This window comes from Chiloscyllium plagiosum, unplaced genomic scaffold (genome assembly GCF_037043375.1).
Source record: "Chiloscyllium plagiosum isolate Xiang-an unplaced genomic scaffold, Cpla_swu_hap1 HiC_scaffold_12, whole genome shotgun sequence".
NCBI lineage: Eukaryota > Metazoa > Chordata > Chondrichthyes > Orectolobiformes > Hemiscylliidae > Chiloscyllium > Chiloscyllium plagiosum.
Genome location: NW_028270150.1, coordinates 78,441,877 through 78,457,487, shown reverse-complemented (window position 1 = coordinate 78,457,487; position 15,611 = coordinate 78,441,877). Strand labels below are relative to the sequence as shown.

General features: G+C 43.8%; 1 protein-coding gene across 2 annotated transcripts; it reads right to left on the bottom strand.

Annotated features, from left to right (window-relative positions):
- Positions 1–1,477: 1,477 nt before the first annotated feature.
- tceanc (transcription elongation factor A N-terminal and central domain containing) lies at positions 1,478–14,588 on the bottom strand. 2 transcript variants are annotated; one of them, XM_043700592.2, is made up of 2 exons: positions 14,330–14,588; positions 1,478–2,734 (listed from the first exon to the last, which is right to left on the bottom strand). In XM_043700592.2, exon 2 carries the CDS (start codon positions 2,730–2,732, stop codon positions 1,629–1,631), a length of 1,104 nt encoding a protein of 367 aa, XP_043556527.2. In that variant the 5' UTR covers positions 2,733–2,734; positions 14,330–14,588; the 3' UTR covers positions 1,478–1,628. The 2 variants fall into 2 exon arrangements, with proteins under 2 accessions (XP_043556527.2, XP_043556528.2); XM_043700593.2 differs by lacking the exon at positions 14,330–14,588 and adding an exon at positions 13,669–14,225.
- Positions 14,589–15,611: the final 1,023 nt, after the last annotated feature.

The following is a 15,611-nucleotide window of genomic DNA, read 5'->3' as shown; positions in this document are numbered from 1 at the left end:
CCAATTAAACCTGTTGGACTATAACCTGGTGTTGTGTGATTTTTAAGATAGTTCGAAATTTGCGACGCTGTTCAACTGTTCTATCTAAGACAGAAGGTGGGCACACCTAGGAGCTAGCCTAGGACTCTGACCTCAAAAATCTTTAGTAATTCAGTGCCAGACATACCTTTATCAGTATAGCATGATCTGGGCCCACCCTGTGTGGGAGTGGATGAATTTTCTGTATGCAACCTGTGTTTAAAATAAGTGGTATGACTGGTTCTACAGCCAGTAAGATGTTGAAATTGATTCCTTTCGTAGTACACAGCACCTTCCCCAGAACTGGGATTGTGTAGTTTGTTGCCTGAGGTATTCTGGTACTGGTGCAATACAATAGTTATGTATTTCAATAAACATTTGTATTTAGCATTTTTAATATAAGGGTGCTTCTCAGGTGTAAATCTAGACAAATAGTAAGTGTGCCAAAGCAGGGCAAATAAGTAACAGCGATCAAACACTTGGTCTGTTTGTGAACAGAATCCAAAGCTTAGGGTCAATAGACTTGAAATATTAACTCTACTTTTCTATCCGCTGATCCTATCAGACCTGTTGAGTTTCTCTAGCACTTTTTGCTCCAGTGTTTAGGACCCTGCTGAAGGTCTGTATATCAATGGTGGCAAATGAAATGAATAATGCACAAGGGGTCTGAATTAGCACAATGGAGGGTTGTTACAGGTCTAGAGGAGAATATAAACATAGTGCAATGCAAGGAATGGAATGGAGTGTCAATGGTGAGTAAGGTTACAGCTGACTTTTCTGATCTCGAGTAACAATGTCATTTTAATGCTAATGTTCACATCCTGATATGGGAGGTCTCATGACTTGGTTGGCAATGCCGCTGTCTGAGCCAGAAGCTCTGTGTTCGAGTCCCACTCCAGGATTTGTTGGCCATGGAAGAAGTGTACATCTTGTGGTTCAACAGGTTAATAATCAGCTTGAAAATTATTCCAACACTTTCCCACTATTCCCTAAGGGGAAGAAAGTGTGCAAGAAGATTTTTTAAAAACCCTCAAAATTTGGTCAGGGTTGTTGGTTACTCTAGGGAGAGTTAATGAATTTCAGTCTGTCTGGTGTTTACCATTCCCATTTCATTGTTGTACCTCTTATTGCCTGTCACACTTTCATACCACATATGAAGTGTTGCACCTCATTTTCCAAGTCCCACTTTCAGGAATGTATATTCCCTTCAATTTCACCCAATGATCTTTCACTGTGCTCCTCATTATTATGACAGGAGTCATAGCAACTCTCAGCCCCTGATCTGAACTCTGACCAAACAATATATCACACTGTAATCTTTTGCCAGCTATCTAAGTTGAATATCTACATTAAATATTGGATTTTAGGACTATGCATTGCTCGTGAAAAGATAATAAAATTCAGGAGTATGAAGACAACAAACTCTCACAGGAGAAAAATAGATTCAGGCAACGGTTCCTAGGCACTTTTTAAGAGTTTATTGGTAAATAGATAACGGATTTTGCTATTTTATTCAGTATCTGGTGCATAGCTGTTGACAGACACAGATAGTCACTAGCTGTTAGATAGAAAATAAATAAGTCAAATCCCCCTCAGATCTTATGCCATATCTAAACAGAAATCCAGCCACTGTTATACCATTTTTCTCCGCATTCGTTGCAAATGACAAAAGTCATCATCTGTTCATCAGAATTTCTGTTGCACACCCAACCTGGAAGAAAAAGTGTGCCTCTGGCAATTGCTGTCACCGTACAGTTAAATTTCTCACACCGTTTGCATCTAATCTTGTTGGTCTTTGTTCCTTCCAGCCCATGAGGTAGCTGATGCTCCTGAACTCCAGAGCTTGTGTATGATGCTCTTAGCTGTTTCAGCTCATCACTTGCCATGTCCATCACAGACATCTCTGCAAACATTTGAGGAGTTACTTCCCCTGATAACATCTTTTGTCTTAAATGGGGATTTTTGGGGTTCTTTAAATTTGCAATCCTGCTTCGAATGCAAGCTTTGTACCTTTTACCATTGTTCATGTGTAATGTATATATAAATTGCTCCACTTTGTTGGCAATACTCTGCCACATTTCAACCACTCTTGCATCAGCTGTTTCTGAACCAACTAGTGCTTGGAATAGAAGCTCTATGCACTTAGCCCGCACAGCCTGGATAATAAATGTAGGCTGCTTGATTGGAGCTGCACTACAGCCAATTACTACTGTATCTGGGCCTGATGAAAATTGTTTTTCATTGTGTGTTTCTGGAAGCATCTCTGTTGTGGGGTGACTGTGGCTGAGTTCAGTTCCCGTCATTACCTGGTTGTCTTCAGATTGCTGTTCAGGCTTTCCACTCACAGAATCAGTTGCACCCAGCTCAGACTTTAATGTCCCCTCATTAATTTTATCTGTCTTCTCACTCTTTTCTTTGCTGGAAGCACAGTGTCTGTCTTCTGGACACTTTTCCTGGAAGCCACTGCTCCTGTAAAGCTTCTTCCATGCAGACAACAAGTTCCGGGCCTTCTTCCTGGTATCTGCATCAGAACAAGTCTTTAAAACTCTGTATACAGCTCTGACGAGGTCAGTATTTTGCAGAATTTCAGAGGTGACCGGAATACCCTCAAAACCATGCAAAAGTAATTTTATCTCCTGGATACTGTTTCCTGAAATAAGCTTATCAATCTGCTGAGCTCTGTGGATTACATCTTTCAGATTGTTCATTGTCATGCCTGCCAAATATCAAATAGGTAGACATTATTATTCATGCAAATCTCACCATTGTCATGGAGAATACATTATGTAAGTTCACCAATTAAAATTAATGCCTCTCCTGCTCCAATTGTCTCTAAGTGGATAGATGCTTATATTTTAATATACATCCATTATATTTATATTTGTTAGATGAAAAACTAAAGGGAGCTTTTGGGAAATAAGAAAACAATTTAGTGACACTCTGTTAGGGTGGGCACCTCATGATCATTGCCATTATTAAAATGAATTATTAAAATGAATATATGGTGACTTGAAAGAGATGCCAATTTATTATATCAACTCCTCCATTCCCCAGGGCTATATACTTTGCTCTTTCCTCATCTACCCATTGCATCTTGACGACATCATGGGAAAATATGGGGGTCACCTTCCATATAAATATACATATGCTGATCACATTCAGCTCTATTTTTCTGCTCTTCTTTTGGATTCTCTGCTGCCTCTGTGTTACCAGACCCTTGGTCCATCATCCATAAAGCGACAAGCTGCAATTTTATACAGTCCTACTCTGTAACAAATCTACCATCTCCCACCATTGCTATAATAATATACATTTATACAGCACCTTTAACATAATAAAATGCCTGAGAATGCTTCATTGCAGCACTAATCAAACCAGAATTTGATGACAAACCACATAGGGAAATGTTAGGGCAGGTGAGTAACGGCTTTGGTCAAATATGTAGGTTTTTAAGAAACATCTGAAAGGATGGTAGAACTGAGAGGTTTACAGAGCTGTGGTTTAGCTCGAGGAACTCACAGCCAGTAATGGTGAGGCAGTGCAAATCTGCACTGGAGACCCAAACACAAGCTTGGTACAACCTCCTCCTTTCTCTGGTCACTCTCTCAAGTTAAACCTGACTGCGTACAATATCAATGTTCTGTTTGACTTCAAACTGAACTCTGACTGCTCATGTGCTGCTGCTCCATTGCCTCCAACTTAAAACTCTCAGCATCATGTTACACAATTCACGATACACGAATTCAAACAGCAAAGGTAGCAACTGTGCAGGTTCTCTCTTTCTTTCTCTCTCTCCTGCACTGTCCTCACCATGTGCTTCCTTTGTCTGCTCTTCTCCCTTTTGAACTGCAGTTGTTTTGACTTTTTTTTCCCAAAGTTCCAAAACAATGCAACAGCATATAAAACAGTAATTGCTGCTCATGGAATTCGAGGAAATCACCTCCAACACCTAAAATACCTCAAAAAAAGGAGCAGATCTTACAGCCAGAAATTTTTGCCGTCCTCCATCTTGGATTACCCAGAATCCAGAAACTCAGATTGAGTTTTTTGAAGAAGTAACAAAGAAGATTGATGAGGGCATAGCAATAGATGTGATCTATATGGACTTCAGTAAGGCGTTCGACAAGGTTCCCCATGGGAGACTGATTAGCAAGGTTAGATCTCACGGAATATAGGGAGAACTAGCCATTTGGATACAGAACTGGCTCAAAGGTAGAAGACAGAGGATGGTGGTGGAGGGTTGTTTTTCAGACTGGAGGCCTGTGACCAGTGGAGTGCCACAAAGATTGGTGCTGGGCCCTCTACGTTTTGTCATTTACAAAAATGATTTGGATGCGAGCATAAGAGGTACAGTTAGTAAGTTTGCAGATGACACCAAAATTGGAGGTGTAGTGAACAGCGAAGAGGGTTACCTCAGATTACAACAGGACCTGGACCAGATGGGCCAATGGGCTGAGAAGTAGCAGGTGGAGTTTAATTCAGATAAATGCGAGGTGCTGCATTTTGGGAAAGCAAATCTTAGCAGAACTTATACACTTAATGGTAAGGTCCTAGGGAGTGTTGCTGAAGAAAGAGACCTTAGAGTGGAGGTTCATAGCTCTTTGAAAGTGGAGTCACAGGTAGATAGGATAGTGAAGAAGGCGTTTGGTATGCTTTCCTTTATTGGTCAGAGTATTGAGTACAGGAGTTGGGAGGTCATGTTGCGGCTGTACAGGACATTGGTTAGGCCACTGTTGGAATATTGCAAGCAATTCTGGTCTCCTTCCTATCGGAAAGATGTTGTGAAACTTGAAAGGGTTCAGAAAAGATTTACAAGGATGTTGCCAGGGTTGGAGGATCTGAGCTACAGGGAGAGGCTGAACAGGCTGGGGCTGTTTTCCCTGGAGCATCGGAGGCTGAGGGGTGACCTTATAGAAGTTTACAAAATTATGAGGGGCATGGATAGGATAAGTAGACAAAGTATTTTCCCTGGGGTAGAGGAGTCCAGAACTAGAGGGCATAGGTTTAGGGTGAGAGGGGAAAGATACAAAAGAGACCTAAGGGGCAACTTTTTCACGCAGAGGGTGGTATGTGTATGGAATGAACTGCCAGGGGATGTGGTAGCGGCTGGTACAATTGCAACATTTGAGAGGCATTTGGATGGGTACATGAATAGGAAGGGTTTGGAGGGATATGGGCCGGGTGCTGGCAGGTGGGACTAGATTGGGTTGGGATATCTGGTCGGCATGGACGGGTTGGACTGAAGGGTCTGTTTCCATGCTGTACATCTCTATGACTCTATGTTTCAATCCCTTCATGGTCTCACCCCCCTATTGCTCTGCAGCTTTCTTCAGCTCTACCGCACCTCTATCAACATCTCCCATACTCTCCCCTCAATTCTTCCAAACACAATCACTTCCATTCAAAAGGACAAGGGCAGCAGATACATGGGAACAACACCACCTTCAAGTTCCACTCTAATCCCATGCACCATCCTGACTTGGAAACATATTGCTGTTCCTTCAGTGTCGCTGGGTGAGAACCCTGGAATTCCTTCAAAAGGGCATTGTGGGCCAACCCACAGCAGGTGGACTGCAGCAGTTCAAGAAGGCAGCTCACCCCCACCTTCTCAAGGGCAACTAAGGATGAGCAATAAATGCTGGCTAGCCAAAAGCACCCACATCACACCAGGGAATAAATAAAAAAAGTCCTCTTCCCCAACTTTCCAACCACCCCTAACCCTGATCTTCTATCTTTGTCTATTCCTACATCCCAAAAAGTGGCAACCTTGCCTTCAGACATCAAACCCTTGTGCTCTGGAACCTTTAATCTAAACTCTGTTGCTTCTCCTGCCATTGCTTTAGGAATGTCCTTAACATTCAGTTCTGTGGCCAAGCTTTGGTTACCCCCACTAATGGCTTTTGCCTGATTCTGTCTCTGTGAAGTGGCTTTAGACATTTTCTTAAGGGAAAGGTACTATGTAACTGCTACTGCTAGCTTTGTGATTTTTTTCTCCCTAATACTTGTGTGTTTTTAAAAATTCAATAAAATCTGAGCAACATCTAGAGATTTCAGCTGCTTACTTCAGCTCTTTCCCTGCCTGGAGGCAAGGACTGCTTGAATTTTTCAGCCATTTCTTTGTATATGTTGAATAGTGTATATGGGTAGCATGGTGGCTCAGTGGTTAGCACTGCTGCCTCACAGCACCAGGCACCTGGGTTCAATTCCACCCTCAGGCGACTGTCTGTGTGGAGTTTGCACATTCTCCCCGTGTCTGTGTGGGTTTCCTCCATGAGCTCGGGTTTCCTCCCACAGGCCAAAGATATGCCGTTCAGGTGGATTGGCCGTGTGGAATTGCCAATAGTGTCTAGGGATGTGTAAGTTAGGTGGATTAGCCATGGGGAATGCAGGGATCGGGTAAGGCGGTGATTCTGGGTGGGATGCTCTTCGGAGGGTTGGTGTGGACCTGTTGGGCCAAATGGTTTGTTTCCACACTGTAGGGATTCTATGGCATATAGGTTCTGGCTGCTCTATAATTTGAATTTTACATTGTCCTTATTCCCGAGTTTTACAGATTTTGCCTTATCTCTTCTTGCTGTCAGCAAGAAGTCTTTGATTTCTGCAACCATTTGAGGGACAGTGTCCCAGAATCAAGCAGCGTGGAGATGTGTAAGAAAGTACTTAACCAGCCTTGTGCTCAGAATAATTTGTTAACAATTAGTGTTATTTATAGATTTGAAAAACTGCAAGTTTGATTTGTCCTTAAGTTTCTAACCATGTTCTTGCAGTGTTTTAGGACTGTCTCACTCCTTAGACCAATATACTTTACAAATGTTATTCATATTAAAATACATCAAGCATATTGCAGCTCCCTCCAATGGCCTAGGTTACTACAGCAATGACAAAATAGATTGCTCCAGAATCAACTTCATCCTTGCTATTTTAGCTAATCCTAAACATGTTGCTGTAAATGTCCTTAATGCCACATTCTAGGGAAAGGTGTATCAGTGTATAATCCTCTCTTCGTTGCTGCAAAGTACAGATGCAGACTTCAGCTGAGACTGACTTTGGCTGTGACTCCCTTCCTGCTTTCTAGGCCAACAAGTGAAGACCTGGCTGAAGCAGTGAAGTGTAACGGACCTTCATACAGTCACAGTCTTGCGGGAATCAGCCTCACAGCAAAGGAATAATAGATGTCGCCACGTTAACCTCTAGGAAATTCTGTGCCCCTGTAGTAAACAGTAGTTTTTTTTAGGAGCTTAACCTTGATTTTAGCTCAACTGCAACTAAAATTAATCACTTGAGCTCCAGTGTGGAGGGGGGGGGGGTAAGCTGTCTCACAGCTTTCCGGTACTCTGGAAGCCTGGACAAACACACATTGCAATGTTATTTTTCATACGTGTTACCAAGGCAACAGTGACCCCTGAAGTGAAACACAGAGCAGCTGATATTTTGAACAATAGAGTTCTTACTGCCTTGTGGAAGCTAGACTGCCAGGCTTTTGCACAATCAGGATCCTACTTTAAGAGTGGCATTCACCCCTTCTCTCCCATTTCAAACTAAAACTTACATTTAAAGGAATCTGCCACAAACAACCCTGCACACCAATCTCTGATCTGGGTTTAAGCTGGGTTTTGTAGAAGGACCCTCAACCAAACTACAGTAGCGCCTCGACTTACGAACTATATCCGTTCCGGGACCCGGTTCACGAACCAAAAAGTTCGCGAACTGAATCAATTTTTCCCATTGCTCGGATAGCGTAAGAATGCTTGGATGGCTGTTCACAGTGCACACGCCAAAGACGAACTGAATGAGATCATGCGGGGCCCGAGAGCTTTTGCGTTCAACAAGCGCGTAGCAAAGCAGAACAATGAAACCACGTGGTCGCACACGGGCTTTTTGCGTTCGTACCTTTGCTCGTACCGTGAATTTTGTACGTACGTTGAAGCAAAATTTTACGTACTATCCTGTTCATAAACCGATTTGTTCGTGAACGGGGTCATTTGTATGTCGAGGTGCTACTGTATTTCAAACCCCCAAACTACAGTGATCCCAATGGAAACTGTGATGCCAGGAAGTCTAAATGTATTACTGCATTTATAATCAAAAATAGCATTGATTAATTGTAAAATATAGCAGAGTCAGGTGGCATCATAAGGGGAAGTCATACCTTGCAGACGTGTTGGAATTCCTTGAGGAGGTAATGAGACAGTGAGTGTGATATTTTTGTATTTCCAGAAGGCCTTTAACAAGGTGTTGCACAAGAGACTGCTAAATCAGATAAGATTCTGTGGGCTTCAGGGCAGGCTACTGGCATGGATAAAGGATTGGCTGACTGGCAGAAGACAGAGAGGAGGAAAAAAAGTGTATTTTTCAGGATGGCAGCCAGGGACAGCAGGGAGATTTGCGAGAGCTGCTTGGGAGGATTTAAACTAGTAAGGTGGGGGGTGGGACCCAGGGAGATAGTGAGGAAAGAGATCAATCTGAGACTGGTACAGCTGAGAACAGAAGAGAGTCAAACAGTCAGGGCAGGCAGGGACAAGGTAGCACTAATAAATTAAATTGCATTTATTTCAATGCAAGGGGCCTAACAGGGAAGGCAGATGAACTCAGGGCATGGTTAGGAACATGGGACTGGGATATCATAGCAATTACAGAAACATGGCTCAGGGATGGACAGGATTAGCAGCTAAATGTTCCAGGATACAAATGCTACAGGAAGGATAGAAAGGGAGGCAAGAGAGGAGGGGGAGTGGCGTTTTTGATAAGGGATAGCATTACAGCTGTGCTGAGGGAGGATATTCCTGGAAATACATCCAGGGAAGTTATTTGGGTGAAACTGAGAAATAAGAAAGGGATGATCACCTTATTGGGATTGTATTATAGACCCCCCCCCCCCAATAGTCAGAGGGAAATTGAGAAACAAACTTGTAAGGAGATCTCAGCTATCTGTAAGAATAATAGGGTAGTTATGGAAGGGGATTTTAACTTTCCAAACATAGACTGGTACTGCCATAGTGTTAAGGGTTTAGATAGAGAGGAATTTGTTAAATGTGTACAAACAATTTTCTGATTCAGTATGTGGATGTACTTACTAGAGAAGGTGCAAAACTTGACCTACTATTGGGAAATAAGGCTGGGCAGGTGACTGAGGTGTCAGTGGGGGAGCACTTTGGGGCCAACGACCACAATTCTATTAGATTTAAAATAGTGATGGAAAAAGATAGACCAGATCTAAAAGTTGAAGTTTTAAATTGGAGAAAGGCCAATTTTGACGGTATGAGGCAAGAACTTTCAAAAGCTGTTTGGGGGCAGATGTTCGCAGGTAAAGGGACGGCTGGAAAATGGGAAGCCTTCAGAAATGAGATAACGAGAATCCAGAGAAAGTATATTCCTGTCAGGGTGAAAGGAAGGGCTGGTAGGTATAGGGAATGCTGGATGACTATAGAAATTGAGGGTTTGGTTAAGAATAAGAAGGAAGCATTTGTAAGGTGTAGACAGGATAGATCGAGTGAATCCTAAGAAGAGTATAAAGGCAGTAGGAATTTACTTAAGAGGGAAATCAGGAGGGCAAAAAGGGGACATGAAATAGCTTTGGCAAATAGAATTAAGGAGAATCCAAAGGGATTTTACAAATACATTAAGGACAAAAGGGTAACTAGGGAGAGAATAGGGCCCCTCAAAGATCAGCAAGGCGGCTTTGGTGTGGAGCCTCAGAAAATGGGGGAAATACTAAACGAGTATTTTGCATCAGTATTTACTGTGGAAAAGTATATGGAAGGTATAGACTGTCGGGAAATAGATGGTGACACCTTGCAAAATATCCATGTTACAGAGGAGGAAGGGCTGGATGTCTTGAAACGCATAAAGATGGATAAATCCCCAGGACCTGATCAGGTGTACCCGAGATCTCTGTGGGAAGCTAGGGAAATGATTGCTGGGCCTCTTGCTGAGATATTTGTTTCATCGATAGTCACAGGTGAGGTGCCGGAAGACTGGAGGTTGGCTAATGTGGTGCCACTGTTTAAGAAGGGTGGTAAAGACAAGCCAGGGAACTATAGACCGGTGAGCTTGACCACAGTGGTGGGCAAGTTGTTGGAGGGAATCCTGAGGGACAGGATGCACATGTATTTGGAAAGGCAAGGACTGATTTGGGAGAGTCAACATGGCTTTGTGCGTGGGAAATCATGTCTCACAAAGATTGAGTTTTTTGAAGAAGTAACAAAGAGGACTGATGAGACCAGAGCAGTAGATGTGATCTATATGGACTTCAGTAAGGCTTTGACAAGGTTCCCATGGAAGACTGGTTAGCAAGGTTATATCTCACGGAATACAGGGAGAACTAGCCATTTGGATACAGAACTGGCTCAAAGGTGGAAGACAGAGGGTGGTGGTGGAGGGTTGTTTTTCAGACTGGAGGCCTGTGACCAGTGGGGTGCCACAAGGGTCAATGCTGGGTCCTCTACTTTTTGTCATTTACATAAATGATTTGGATGCGAGCATAAAAGGTACAGTTAGTAAGTTTGCAGATGACAACGAAGAAGGTTACCCCATATTGCAACAGGATCTTGATCAGATGGGCCAATGGGCTGAGAAGTGGCAGATGGAGTTTAATTCAGATAAATGCGAGGTACTGCACTTTGGGAAACAAATCTTAGCAGGACTTATACACTTAATGGTAAGGATCTCGAGAGTGTTGCTGAACAGAGACCTTGGAGTGCAGGTTCATAGCTCCTTGAAAGTGGAGTCACAAATAGATAGGATAGTGAAGAAGGCATTTGGTATGCTTTCCTTTATTGGTCAGAGTATTGAGTACAGGAGTTGGGAAGTCATGTTGCAGCTGTACAGGACATTGGTCAAGCCACTGTTGGAATATTACCTGCAATTCTGGTCTCCTTCCTATCGGAAAGATGTTGTGAAACTTGAAAGGGTTCAGAAAAGATTTACAAGGATGTTGCCAGGGTTGGAGGATTTGAGCTATGGGGAGAGGCTGAACAGGCTAGGGCTGTTTTCCCTGGAGCGTCAGAGGCTGAGGGGTGACCTTTTAGAGGTTTACAAAACTGTGAGGGGCATGTATAGGATAAATAGACAAAGTCTTTTCCTTGGGGTTGGGGAGTCCAGAACTAGAGGGCATAGGTTTAGGGTGAGAGGGGAAAGATATAAAAGAAACTTATTCACGCAGAGGGTGGTGTACGTGTATGGAATGAGCTGCCAGAGGAAGTCGTGGAGGCTGGTACAATTGCAACATTTAAAAGGCATTTGGATGGGTATATGAATAGGAAGGGTTTGGATGGATATGAGCCGGGTGCTGGCAGGTGGGACTAGATTGGGTTGGGATATCTGGTTGGCATGGATGGGTTGGACCGAAGGCACATGGATGATAATAAAATGTAGGTTATATAGGTTAGTTTGATCTTAGAGTAGGAAAAAAGGTTGGCACAACATTGAGGGCTGAAGGGCCTGTACTGTGCAGTACTATTCCATGTTCTACGTAATAAAGGCGCTTCATAAAAGCAGGACCAAAGAAAATAGAACATGGTGGCACGGTGGCTCAGTGGTTAGCACTGCTGCCTCACAGTGCCAGGGACCCAGGTTCAATTCACGCCTAAGGCGACTGTGTGGAATTTGCACATTCTTCCTGTATGTGATTGGGTTTCCTCCAGGTGCTCCAGTTTCCTTCCACAGTCCAAAGATGTGAAGGCTAGGTGGATTGGCCAGGCTAAATTGCCCATAGTGTTCACTGATGTGTAGGTAAGGTGAATTAGTCAGGGGTAAATATAGGGTAGAGGAATGGGTCTGGGTGGGTTAATCTTTGGAGGGTCAGTATGGACTTGTTGAGCCCAAGGGCCTGCTTCCACACTGTAGGGATTCTATGATCAAGGCACAGAAGGAGACATGAGACAGTTGATGAAAAGCCTGGTCAGAGAGTAGGTCTCAAGAAGTATTTTTAGAAGAGAAGTCAATCCAGGAGGTTTGGGAAGTAAATTGCAGAGCTTAGAGACTAGACAGATGTAATCACAGCCAACAATGGTGTAAGCTTGGAAAGCTGGGATGCTTAAGAGATATTGGAGAACTGCAACCATTTGAGATGTGAAGGTGGGTTGGTGTTGAAAATGGTCCACTGAAGAAGGAAGATCCAAAAATGGAAGTTAAGAACATCTATATGAGGATACAAACATAATGGAAAAGGAAGAAAATATAATACAACAATTCCCTGTGTAGAAGGTGGCCTTGTCAGAGCATATACAAGGAAGAAGGATAAACTAGGAGAAAAGAATGGAGACCTTTCCGGTGATAGAATATAGGTAGCAATATAATCCAGGTCATTGTATGAATCAATAGACTTACTATAATTATCACTGGGGTCTGACAGAGCCATTATTGAATGATAAAGAAGCAGCACTCCAAAAGATTGTGATTTCAAATAAACCTGTTGGACCATAACCTGGTGTTGTGTGACTTCTGACTAGTCATTAAAAAAATGAAAAAAAATCTAAGCGTTTTAGATTGCAGCTGGGAAGCGCACTACTTATATCTGAAGCCATAGCTTGGAGACAGTAGGGAAAACATTTTAAAAGTAATTCACACTTAACACTCAACATTAACAGTTGAAACCAACTTTGGTACTCGGGTGTATATTGCATCACACTTGGAACTCACCCGTGCAAACCACTGTAATTACCATTTTAACTGGAACATTATCAAATAAAGTGTAAAATCCTGAAGATAGATTGGGTGTCAAGAGGTACATATAAATAGAATTTCATTTTGCAGCAAACAGCATCGTAGTAAAACATCACTGTAATATGATGATGTGGCTGAGTTTACAGTTTTAAAGAGGCAATATCATGAAGAACAATTTTGCAAATGCTTTTCTATTGCCTTGAAAAGTAATATAATGTAAAAAAAGTTGATATATCTGGTACCACCTATTAATTATCATGATGAAAACAATAGCGATGTTTCCTCCCAAAGAAAGGTTTTCCAAATGATTTCTAAACAGTGTATTTAACACCAGTTTTCTTTCACACACTTTTGCATTGATGTTTCTGTTCTTCAAACCATAGTCAAAAATAGAATAGTTCTCACATGGAAGATTCCTGTGTGAGCTCTGTATATTACTCAGGACAATTTACCCAATTATACAGGGCAATGTTTGAACTAATATATTGATAAACAACAATCTTAAAATAGAGAATTTAAGAAGTGGGAAGTGAAAGATAGATAGATAGTGTGAAAAATATGTACAAAACTATAAAATCCACATTGATTCTTCATTTTTAAGATGTATTTGCAAACTGACTTTGTGGAGCACAATGACATTCACTGTTTTCCAGTCAGGCAACTCAAATTAATCTCCCTCCTCCAAAGTTTCTCAAGTCAGATACAGGGGTCTCCAAAGTTATGTTGATTATTAATGAACCAATTAACCTCATGATCACAAAACCTGAATAAACAAGTTGGCCTTTGACAGTCACCTCACTCACCCACACTTCATTGAATGGGGTGTTCTGTCAGTGTATGTGCTGGAACCAAGATGTCATGAACAGATAATTTGGTCATTGTCACAGTGCTGTCTGTTGGAGTTTACTGTGTGCAAATTTGCTGCCACATGTTCCATATAACAAAAAATGACTGCTCTTGGATAAAGTCCCATTGGCCATAAAGTACCTTGGTAAAAACAATGACTGCAGATGCTGGAAACCAGATTCTGGATCAGTGGTGCTGGAAGAGCACAGCAGTTCAGACAGCATCCAACGAGCAGCGAAATCGACGTTTCGGGCAAAAGCCCTTCATCAGTACCCGGGGGTGAAGGGAGGTTGAGGAAAATGCTGCATAAAATGCAAATTCATCACTCACTTTGTCTCCAGACACATTCCAACCTTATGTAGCTGTCAATCTTCTTCCAAACTATGACTGCAATGTATGATTAAACCAGAATGCAATCGAGGAAAAGGTGGCTATTCTCTTATTTGTGAAATTCACTGACTGCTTGGAAATGTGGTGTAAGTGTTTGGATTAAAACTATGTGCAAGGTGGAGAAAGCAGCTTGGAACATGGGGATGACATGGTTTGACAGGCCAGTACTGGGGCCGATTGGCCTCTGCGTGTGATCCTTTCCCCATTTGTTGGGGAAGGGGGAGGGTGGAGCAATAAAACCCTCCAGCCGGCAGGTGGCGGTGTCACTGCCCTGAGGTCTCCAACTCCCCGGGAACAGGGGGGCAGCGGGAGAGACAGGGCCCGGATTCCCGGGGAGGGGGTGGCGGCCAGCCTCGAGCTGATGGGTTTTCAGTAATCGGAGGGAAAAAAATACCAAACAAAAACCACTTACTCCCCGATCCCCACCGTCTGCTCGCTCTTGGCGCCTGACGCCGGGGGAACAGAGACTCCTGCAGGTGGCGCTGCTGAACCGGATCGAGCCTCCAGGACTGGACCACACCACTGGGGGCGGGGCGGGACTGGACCACACCACTCGGGGGCGGGGAAAGTCTGGGTCACGCACCGCTCGGGACGGAGCAGGTCTGGTCCTCACCCGCCTCCGGGGACGGGACGGGAATGGACACCCCCTTAGGGGCAGGACAGGAGTGGACCACACCCCTTGGGAGCGGGGAAAGTGTGGGTCACGCACCGCTCGGGACGGAGCAGGTCTGGTCCTCACCCGCCTCCGGGGACGGGACGGAAATGGACACCTCCTTAGGGGCGGGGCAGGACTGCACCACACCTCTGGGGGCGGGACAGGACTGAACCACACCTTTGGAGGCGGGGAAGGAGTGGACCACACCTCTGGGGGCGGGCAGGACTGGATCACACCCCATGGGGCGGGGCATGACTGAACTACGCCTCTGGGGGCGGGGCAGGACTGGACCACACCCCCTGGGGCGGGGCAGCACTGGACCACACCCCCTGGGGCGGGGCAGGACTGGACCACACCCCCTGGGGCGGGGCAGGACTGGACCACACCCCCTGGGGCGGGGCAGGACTGGACCACACCCTCTGGGGGCGGGGCAGGACTGGATCTACTATGAAAGTGGTATTTTTGTTTTTACCTGCAATTGTTGGAATGCTCAGCGGATATACCTTATTTGTTACTCTCCCAGCACTCAACAGCTCTGTCAAATTAGAACACCTGACTAGCACATGAGAACTGTGTTGTAATTTTTAAAAAACAATTCTGTGTATTCTTGGATGGGAAATCAGAAATGTGAGTTTCACTCAGAACTGCTATCTTTTTACACTACATTAACAAAAGTAATTGGAGATGGGCAATGAATGCTGGCCAAATCCAAAGATGTGCAGGTTAGATGAATTGGCCATAGTGTTCAGGGATGCTTGGTTAGGTGCATTAGTCAGGGGTAAATATATGATAATAGAGTAGGGAAATATGTCTGGGTGGGTTACTCTTCAGAGGGTCGGTGTGGACTTGTTGGGCTATAGGAAAAACAAAGAAAACAAAAGAAAAAAACAAGGCAAGTGGTGCCCATATTCCATAATTTAATACATTATGAAAAAAACAAAATGACATTCTCTCAGGCAGCAGGCTTAGATGGAGCTGGTGCTAGCAACTCACTTTGAAGGTGTACATTAGGCCTGCAGCTTACCTGGCATCCAGCCTG

What these genes read in the sequence shown, in the direction of transcription:
- tceanc (XM_043700592.2), bottom strand. Translation starts at nt 2,732, where the DNA reads ATGACAATGAACAATCTGAAAGATGTAATCCACAGAGCTCAGCAGATT.